At 38.8% G+C, this 10,864-nt stretch overlaps 1 protein-coding gene across 5 annotated transcripts in view; it reads left to right on the plus strand.

Annotated features, from left to right (window-relative positions):
• Nucleotides 1-256: 256 nt before the first annotated feature.
• The window catches only part of LOC112143303 (CUB and sushi domain-containing protein 3), a gene marked incomplete at its 5' end in the record, with an annotated part of 317,263 nt that continues 306,655 nt past the window's right edge, over nt 257-10,864 (plus strand). For all 5 annotated transcript variants that reach the window (XM_024267159.2, XM_024267162.2, XM_024267160.2 and 2 more), the window contains 1 exon segment: nt 257-813. In XM_024267159.2, coding sequence (XP_024122927.1) covers nt 636-813 — 178 coding nt within the window.

Below are 10,864 nucleotides of genomic sequence, written 5' to 3' on the forward strand. Positions count from 1 at the left end.
TGCTCTCCCTCCTCCCGGCGCGCGCTCTTCCACATAAACCCGGCGCTGTCATTAAGAGAATTCGTTTATGCCTCAGAATTTACATCCCCCCCATAAAGACACGAGCCTTCTCCTCCATCCCCGCCACCCACAAGTCGCTGCTCCCACTTCATGATTTGTTACCGACACATCAGCCAACTCATACACAGGACGCTCTCCCTGGCTGGCTGGCTGGCACTACAACCCCCACCCCCCTTCCCGTCTATCTCTCTTTCTCCCTCCCTCTCTCTCTCTCTCTCTGCGTGATTCGATTGCTGATCGATAACAGCAGCCTTCAAATTGTAGGTTAGACTTCTCTGCGCTCTCAGCCGGGTTCATGGAGAACGCTGGTCCGGCGGGCGCGCGCATCCCGGAGTGCGCCACAGATCCTCACACTTGATGCCCCTCTCAGCAGAGATGGTTGAGCCCTCGTCCAGGTTGCTGTGGTCCTCTTCTAAAATTCAGTCTCGCTCACTTCTTCTTCTCTCCTATCAGCTGACATAGCGCGGCCGACGGCTGTGGCTGCTTCTCCTCTGGAAGAAGAAAAAAAAGAAGAGAGAGGCAGCTTCCACCCGACAGAAAGAATAAATTAGGCTGTAGGTTACATACTTGAGAGGATGAAGGGGATTTATAGAGACGGATACTACGACGGATCTATTGGACTACGGGACGTTTTCAACAGGAGATGCGTTAAATGTGGCAGCGGGGACTTAGTTCAAGCCAAAATGAGGAGGATTAGGACCGGAATTGTTTTTTGGAATCTCATCTTTTCATTGATGTTCACTTGTGTGAAAGGTATGGACACTGCAGCGATTTTTCTCCACATATACATTTCTCTCTCTCTATAACGCGCGCGGCTGTGAGATTGCATGCGTGCGCAAATCTGAAGCTTTAATGTTACAGACTTGCGCAAATTGGAGTTTTTAGGGGGGTGTCTGTGCGCGGTTTGGCGCTCAATGCAGGCTTTGAGACGCTCAATAGATATTCTTGCGGTTGCTCTTCTAATAGCCTACGTGAGCTGCTTTGCTTAGCAGGCTGACAAGTGAATTGTTGAGGTGCAAGTACATGCACTGCGGAGGATGTTGCGAGATTCTAATTGATGGAGGATAAAACCATTCCTTCCCCACAGGGCTGACTTTTAAAGTATTGATGTGGGATTTGCGTCACGACCCGTGGACAGCATATATGGGTCGACGCAGCAAGTGGAACCAATTTGGTGTTAAACGGACTTGCCAGGGTGGGCAGGTGCAAGGTGGGCTTCTTAGTATTCCGGTGGCTCCTGCTCAAGGTCCGCCTGTTTGAAAGCTGCCTCTGACTGGTGACATAACTGCTGGCTCATTTGAGCTCCCCTTATGAATACAAATCATTCCCACAGCTAAATAATCCTCTCTCTCATTGGAAATATCTCATAAGTATTCAACTTTATGTTTAGTAAATCACTGCAGTGAACAGTTGGTGCACAACATTCCAGAACTCATACAAAGTTGTTGTCATCAATGTGCATCAATTGTTGCTTCTCTGGAATTCCAAATCTTCCTATTCGGTGATGCCATTGAAAATAAGTTTCATGTTTCATACACATGGGTGATTAGTCAGAAGGACATGGCGAATTACCTGAGGAATGCTTGAAAGTTTTTTTTATTTTATATTCATTTACATACACCCCCCTGAAGTGATTCCGATTGTCTGGCTATTGGGGGTGGATGTGTAACATAGCGGCGCCTAAGAATGAGTCAAGTCGAGTGGGGCTGTTTCATCACCACCCACATTGAGGCAATGTCAAACCTTGAGGCCACTGCCAATCCTCCTAGTTCTGTTACTTATTAGGGAGCCAGTGAGCTGGGAATTGGCACGGGAATGGTAGGTCCCCTTATGGAAATGAGAGGAGGATGAAGGACTGTGGAACAGCTGTTGTTCCATCGCTGTGACAGTTGCCACAGAGTTAAAATGATATCGGAATACACCTCACCTGTGACTCACTGTTTCCTGGTTTGATAATGACAGAGTATGAAATAATAACTAGAAAAGTTGCATTACCTGCCATAATGATAGTGTGAATGCTTTTTGCTGAAGATGGTGAAGCTTTTTGCTGAAAATGGTGATGCAATTGACTTTAATTGCTGCAGTGATATCCTGAAAGTGAAAAAGCTATTTGAAAAATGTTGAATTTGCTAAAAGACTGGAAATTTCATATAGAACTATGAAAGAATGCTAAAGTTGACCTAAATATCCAGAAAAAAATGTAGTAAAATTGTTTAAAAATCCATAATAAATGCAAATTTTGCAAAAATATTTAGTGTGTTGCTTAAATATGAGCTAAACTCCAAATAAGTCCCAAAAACCTCAGTAGATGCCAAATTAGTCAAAAAAGCTAAAATGCTAGCTAAACTCCAAAATAGCCCAAAATTCCTCACTAATCTAAATTAGTTAAAAACATTAGCTACTTGCTAAAATAGAAGCTAAACTCTATATTAGCCTATAAAAACCTCAGTAAATAACAAATTAGCCAAAAACGTTAGCATGTTGCTAAAATATTTGCTAAACTCCAAATTAGCCCAAAAAATCTCAGCAGAAGCCAAATTATCCAAAAAGCTAACACAGTGCTTAAATACTAGCTAAACTCTGAAATATCCTGAAATTCCTCTGCATTCTAAAATAATTAAAAAACATTAGCCTGTTGCTAAAATAGAAGCTAAACTTTAAATTAGCCTAAAAAAAACCCCCAGTGGATAACAAATTAGCTAAAAACGTTAGCATGTTGTTAAAATATTAGGTAAACTCCAATTTTTTTTAATTACTATAAAATATTAAAACCCATGAATATATTTTAAGGCCTGTTACTAATCTACTTTAAAATTTGAAGACTTTCTTATTAATTTCCAATGTGGCATATTTTGCTCAATATTTCAAAAGTTTATGAAAACTAAAAATACAAGCAGTAAATCCTGAACGAGCTGAACGTTTTGATACCAAGATTTCGTTTAGAAAACATACTGAAAGTAGCAAGAGAATCAATATTATTGTGTGAATGCCTCCTAAACATTCACACAATAATATTGAGAAAAAAAAAATCCTTTTCAGGAAAGTGTGTACTGTCCACTTTTCTTTTCCCAGTGATTGGAATTTGACTAGTGCCAGAATTCCAATTCCTGGTTCAGGTTCTCTGCTAACAAACCTATTGACACACCTGAGCGATTCCTGGATAATCCAATACCACGAAATGGACTTCAGTGAAATGCAGCAGCTGTATTTTGGAATTCACAAAGCTGCACAATGGTGTTTTGTCCAGTATCATGTAGCCGTGGTCATCCAATGTAACTGGGCCATCTAATCCCTGGGGGATTTGGAAAAAAAAAAAAATCTGCTTGTCACAGATACAAATATAGAAAGACAAATTGCAGAGATTGGAGATTTTTTTTAAGGAAAAATTATGTTTGTTAAATTTTTTAATGAATCCTTTGATGCTGAAAATCCATGGTATCTGTGGAGTCTAGAGATGCTTTTATGGTTCTTTTTCCTAAAGCAGTCAGAATGTACTCAATAATCAATCAATGAATATTATTCTGAGATGTTCGCGTGGCTGTTAAGACGATGTTCCCTGATGCACTTGGACACAGTGACTGGTACCCCGTGAGAAACGATGACGCTGACAATGAGGAAGATGCTGTTATGTCCACCACTTCTGCATCTGCTGCATTGTCTTTATCAGACATCTGAAACAGAGGTATTCCTTTGATGGAGTCAATCAGTGTCTGATATGACTTCTCCAAATCTGTGATTCGGTTTTGTCTTTGAAGATAAACACCGAGAAGCCGAGAAGCACGATTGTAATATGGAAGGACATCACAGGGGAAGACATACAATGAAAAACACAAATTGTGGCAATCATATTGTTATTTTCTCCAATCATCTTTTATTTCTTGCGATTACACAAGTTTTTCCTCATTTGTGAAAACCATCATAAGCATAATCAAAAACAACAATTACTGTTTATATATATATGTGTGTGTGTGTGTGTGTGTGTGTGTGTGGTGTGTGAATGTTTGTAAGCTAAACTACAAAACGGCATTAGGAAGAGCAGAGCAGTCTTGAGGAGTTTAGATGTGTAGAAGGAAGTAAAGAAAACCTTCAACTGTACGAGACAGAATGTAAATTTAATCCAGGATAAAAAATGTACTTCATAAAACAAGAGTATTTAGCTCCTCCAAGCAAAAATTCTTTTCATCTTATTTCTGTTTTTTCTCCTTAAAGAAGTTTTTCTATCCTTCACTTGTTAACTGTTACTCATTGAACTGGTTATTTGTTTGAAATACACCTGTCAGAACCCTTAATCCATCAGACTGCAACCTCTCTACTAAGTTCAAGACCAAAGAGCTGTCAAAGGACACCAGATACATTATTGTACACCTGGGAAATATTAGGATGAGCCAATCTACAACAATCAAGCTGCTTGCTGAGAAAACAAACTTTTGGAGCAATTGTGGAATATGGACAACATCCAAGGTTACAGACAATCTCCATGGACCTGAAGCTCCAGATCTCACCTCGTTGGATAAAAATGATCCTGAGAATAATAAGAAAACACCCCAGAATTACATAAAGAGAACTGGACAGATTATGTCAAAATGGAGGTTTTTGGTATTAAGTATTGGTATTAGAGGACAGAAAGCTGAGTTACACCCATACCTGCTGTGAAGCACGGGAGTGGAACCGTCATGCTGTGGGGCTGCTCTGTATGATGGAAAGGATGGACTGGTCCATGTATGGGGAGATTTTGGGCAAATACCATCAGTGAGAGAGTACTGAGGATGAAACATGGCTGGATCTTTGAGTGTGACAATGATCTCAAACACTCTAACTGAACAATGAACAATGTAGTTCAATTTCTAACTGGCTACACAAAAAAGTTCTGAACCAATCTCCAGATCTCAACCCAATTTAGAATCTGCGGAGGGAGTTGAAAGTACATGTTGTCCAACGACAGCCCCAAAACATCACAGCTGTTGAGGAGATCTGCATGAGAGAATTGGCCAAAACAGCTGATATAGTGCGTGAAAATTTGGAGATATTTGACCTCAGTCATTGACAACCAGAGTTATATCACAAAGTACTAAGGTAAACTTTTGTTGTTGACTAAATAGCAAATTTCTGTACTGTTTCACATATAAATAATAAAAAAATACAAATGATTTTGTGGATTCTTTTATTATATTCTGTCTCACAGTTGAAGGTATCTAAGATAAAAATTACAGATGTCTATTAGCTTTTTAAGTGGTACAAATTACAGAATTGGTGACAAATATATACTGTATATATATTTTCCATACTGTGGATTTTCAGATTGAATGAAAAAATTGGTGATTCAACGATAGTAAGATTCATTGATGGATGCAATTAAAGAGGTCAAACCAGTGGCACAGAAAAAGACATGTTTAGAAAAAGTCCCCGGCAGATGCTCTGCTGTGGGAACCCTCAAAGGAGGCACCTAAAATTGGAAAGCCACTAATTGCTGGTAATCTATAGGTTTCCGAACTGACTATAATCTGGCCATTGAGCCCTTGATGAAGACTTTATCTCTTTGTGATTATGTAAACAGGCTGGAAAGGCTACTGGGGCTAATCAGGATTACAATTTGTCTATGTAATTATACTTTGTCTACAAGTAGCACAAAGCATTACCGTCCTGCCTCCATGGTTCTTGATCTCCACAGCAGGAGGACGAGAACACCATCAAGAGTCTCCCTCTGGTTCAGCAGAACCGGAGCGGGGGTGTGGGGGGGCACTAACCTCCTTGTCAGATTAAAGGACACAGGGACATGAGATGGCGACCCTTCCCCTTTTCACATTTTGCACAGTATTGATCACAGTTGATGTCAATGAATAACCTACAGTACAAGCCAGCTCACTGACTGGCCTCGTGCCTCTTCATTTAGAACTTGGCCCGGCTCTTTCAAGTTGTTGGCAGTTCCCCATAAAGGCTAAATTTATTTCTCTTGTTCTGATAAAGTCACTTTAAATATGAAGAGCACTTTTGGAGCAAAGAGATTGGTCATGTATTCTTATTATAAAAAAGGAATTACTCACCTTTTGCAAAGATTATTTTAATAGGTTAAAAGAAGGGGAAGGTTGTCTTGCGTCTAATCTACATATATAAGGATGTCTTTCTCCTTCTGCCCTTCAGGATTCATTTTTAACTAAATCTTTTGACTTTATCGCCTAACCATTAGCATATGTTATGGTTAAGAATACATGCATTTATTTGAACTTAAATATTTCATATTTTAACAACTGCTCGTACTATGAAATGATCTTACATTATCATCAAAGCTGGGAAGTTATTTTGAAGCATACTTTTAGAAATACACAACAATTATATTCATTTAAACACGAAAAATTGCAACTACAGGGGTCGCACGTTGCCAAACAAACACTAATCAAGCAGAGACGTAGATAAACAGTTCTTTAGACGTTTTCAGAGGCAATAATTTGATTTGATGATGATTTGGAATCACATAAACTCCTGATTCTCAAGAGTCTTCCTCTGCAGGGATCACAGCTCCTCTTCCTTGTTTCTGTGCCTGCCGACTGGAAAAATAAGCAGAACCAAAATGTGATCAGAGAATGAAGGTGTAGTGATTCAAAGGGGAAACTTAGGAGCAACAAAACTTATGTCAATAGTTATGGAAAATCCACGTGGAACAGGGGTCTGCAGCATGAGCCACATTCGGCTTTTTGACCCCTCCATCGTGACTCTCTGGTTAAAGAACATTGAAATATTTTTCATTATAAAAAGTAGCTTATTTTTCTGACTATGAAGCACATTAATCAAAACAAAACAATCAAACTTTATTCAAGTCATTCACAAACTTTTATAGAATAGTACGTATTCCTCCACCAGGTTGCTTCACTGCCATGTGGTTCAAAAAACACCTTAAGGGTCACTAATAAGATCTGAATTATTTCTACATAGCTAAGTTTATGAATTTCCACCAAAAAACTTTAAAATAAACTGCACATAGTCTGTTTTATTACTGCTGACATTAAACTGCCTAATACAATATTTGCTGCATTGAGATGATCCAATGTCTTTTATTTTGAAAGGAAGTCATGTCAAACCTATTTTATATTTAGAAGTGATATTTTTATCATAGGTTCACATTTTATTCATGTACCAAAAAAATAATTCATTGATATTTATCATAATAGGGAAAATAACATAAAAACAAAGGAGTGTCATATTATTGTAGGACTTTGTGGCTCCCGCTGAGTTGTGGTTGGTGAGAAATCCACCCGATTGGCTCTTTAAATGTTGAAGGTTGCAGACCACCTTTTATTTCTATCAAAAAGGATATTTTCTTAATATGGTCTAACATGAATTGCACTGGAGCTAAAATGAACTTTTAATTTGAAGGGGATTTTATATCAACAAGATAAAATGTCTTTAAATAAATAAACAGAACAAAAATGTAATTTCTTTTAAAAGTACAGTCTTCAATTTCTCTCTCGTGTAGCGTCAAGATTTAATTTCAGGCGGGGCAACATTCAGTTCTTTTTTTCCTATTAAAATAAAAAAGGAGTGGCAAATGATCTGATTTCATGGCACCACGCTGGCTATGTCAACCTTTCATCTTGGCCTCTGGAGCAGCATTTATTAAAGAGGATGTTCATGCACTTTTGTTCATTATCTCTTGAAACTGTGTCTGATTCCATCACTGCGAACAGAAATGATCAACGGACAAATTCCGATTTTTAGTTTTTAATTTAGTCTCACCTGTTTGATCTCAGATCAGTAACCTTTCGCATGATGAAATGAGCCTCTGCAGGGCTTGTGGTATCTACAAGCAATGACAGCAAACAGCTAGTTGGATTAGGTATAAAAATGGGGAGGAAGAGCTTTTTTACTGCACAGACTATTATAGCTGAACAGTTACAGTAGAGGATCATAAAGTTTGATGTTCAGCATCTGACAGTTTGGCCCTACACGCTGTCGTTTTTTCATGATTTTTCGGGAGTCAGGGCTGTCTGCTGACAGCCAAAAGACAGATGCAGCTTAAAGTTGCTCAGATATCATTAAACTACAGCAGATGTGAACAAGTTGTTGCCAAAGTTCCAGGCAGAGTGGAAGTGGAGGCTATAACCTAGAAGTGATAAAACTTGCTTTTATAGTTTTTTTTGTTGTTACTCCCCAACCTTATAAAAGCAAGTGCACAACCAGCAGGTCATTTTTTAGAGTCCAGATGTGAACCTTATCGTCTCTGTGACAATATTCTTCCATATTTTTGGATTATTTTATTAATTTAAAGCAGGGGTCCCCAAACTTTTTCTAGCGAGGGCCACATAACTGTTCTCTTCTCTGATTTGGGGCCGGTATTGGTTTGTTGGCTAACAGAAAAAATGTAACAATCAGAGCCTAAACGTAAACATTTATGGTTTTCCAGAAAGCCACACATAGTCAAATTTTAAATAATTCATTTCTGCGATCTTCCAAGAAAAAAAAAATACTAAAACATTTTTGAAAACTTGATATTTAGCATTACCTGCAATAGATTAATAGCTGAAGATGCTTAAATTGATAGCTAAAAAACTGAAACTGATAGCTGAAAATTCTGAGGCTGAAAGTGCCAAATTAGCAGAAAAAACTAAAAAAATTCCAAATTAACCAAAACAACTTGCGTAAAACTAAAATATTAGCTAAACTCCAAGTTAGCTTAAAAAACAAAATAACAACTATTAGCTGAAACAGCTAGCATTTAGCTGAAATATTAGCTAAATACCAAATTAGCCTGACAAACTAAAAAAATGTCTATATTAGCCAAAAAAGCTAACATGTGGCTGAAATATTAGCTAAATGCCAAATTAGTCTAAAAAACTGGAAAAATATCCAATTTAGCCAAAACAGTTACCATAAAGCTAAAATATTAGCTAAATGACAAATTATGATAAAAACAATTTGGAAAAATGTCTAATTTAGCCAAAACAGCTGGCATAAAGCTAGAATATTAGCTAAACTCCAAATTAGCCTAAAAAACAAACAAGAAAGCCTATATTATCCAAATCAGCTACCATGTAGCTGAAATTTTAGCTAAATGCCAAATTAGCCTAAAAAAATCGGAAAAATGTCTAATTTAGCCATAACAGTTTGGGGGCCAAATGTGGAGGGGGGCCGGATGCAGCCCACGGGCCGTAGTTTGGGAACCCCTGATTTAATGGATCCAAAGTGCATTGAACTCCAGCAAACTTTCAAAGGCTTTCCTGGATAATTACCGCCTGCAGGTGGAGGAAGTTTACTTCCTTCTTTTTTTGCTTACTACCATCTGAATCTGCAGGACTAAACTGCTGCCATCATTCATTTTCTTTCCTGGAGGGGCAGCAGGTTACAGTGAGCTCAACAAATCGCTGCAAATATCCAAGAAAATAAACATTAATAAAGTGCTTTATAGGAGTAAAGCAACACTAGCAGAAAGCTGCATGAGATTCTTCCGCCCAAAACAAAAATTACCCTCGCCGTGATAACAGGGTTTTAACTGGAAGAAGATGTTTTCCGGCAGAGTAAAATCAGTGCAGTAATAGTCTGCTCTTCTTCTCAGATGGAGGAAGACAGATTGTTTTCCTGCGCCTTATTCCTGTTCCCTTTTTGGGGGGGAAGTGAAGTAGTGATGTTATTGTTTGTTTGTGAGATTGGAGGCTAGAGAGACAAGCATCCTATTAGATGTGCTTTTGGCTCTCAGTTCCGTGTTCCACAGCAGCTCTCACAGTGGTGGTCTGGCATCAGGTGCAATCCGGCTCAGTAGTACTTTGAGGAGGTATTGGTTTTCAGCCATAACGCACTGTATCTGTCGGGAAGTAGCAGAAGAACAGAAAAGCACACCAACTTTGAGCATTAGATATCAAACTTGGCTAGCGAAGCTCTGTTATTTCCGTGTGCCGCGGTGAGTGCTAAGCGTGTATTTGTGGATTGGCCAGCAGTGTTTAAGTGTGGCACTGTATTTGATTTAGTATTTTTCACCTCAGTGGTTGGCAATTTAAAACCAGCAAATGGAATATTTCAGAGCCCTTTTGCAAATTGCATTGACACACTTGTAAAGTAATAGTCATTCCCTGGAAAGCCTCTTTTCTGTTTTTGTTGTGCGGAACCCATTTCTTGTTCATCAGGCATGCAGACAAGCATGGTAAGGGCCTGTGATTATGCAGATTCTATCAGAATGAATTGTGAGGGTGCAGCGCTGCTATGCACACAATCTTTCCCTATGGGGGCAAGAGTTTAAAGTTTTTGTCTGCTGGTCTTGCAGTCCCATTGGCTTTTGTGTTGTCCTGATGAAAAGCTTTTCAGCTTTCCAAACTTGGAGCTTGTTGCATTGAAAAACTGTGAAATGACTGAGTGCAGAGCCGCAACATTTAGTATATTTATGTAGGCTATGAAAGAAAGAATATTATTCTGAGTGTATAGGAATTAAATATCCGCTCAGATGAAAATGGAGTTTTTGACGTTTTTAGTATGTTCTTCGGAGGACATTTATAAATCAGGAACTGACAGGAAGAAAAGCCATTTGAAAAAGGTCTATGTGTAGACAACTAGACTCATGTACGTCTTCTCATCCTATCTGGCTCAAAACGGTACTGCTGGATATATCCGTGCAATTCAAGTGAATGTTGGACCATCAAAGCGCATGTGGGGTATAGACCGAACACCTAGCTGTGCGTCAGAATGGTGCAACTACAGCAAAAGAGAAGCTTCTTCAGCTACCTCAGAAACGGATGGAAAACAATAAAGATAACCGTGGAGGATCATCATAATCCGGATATACAATCTCGGAATGCCTCCGGTCCATAACCCCTGTGAATAAGAG

The sequence above is a fragment of the Oryzias melastigma genome, linkage group LG16, assembly GCF_002922805.2.
Source record: "Oryzias melastigma strain HK-1 linkage group LG16, ASM292280v2, whole genome shotgun sequence".
Classification (NCBI taxonomy): domain Eukaryota; kingdom Metazoa; phylum Chordata; class Actinopteri; order Beloniformes; family Adrianichthyidae; genus Oryzias; species Oryzias melastigma.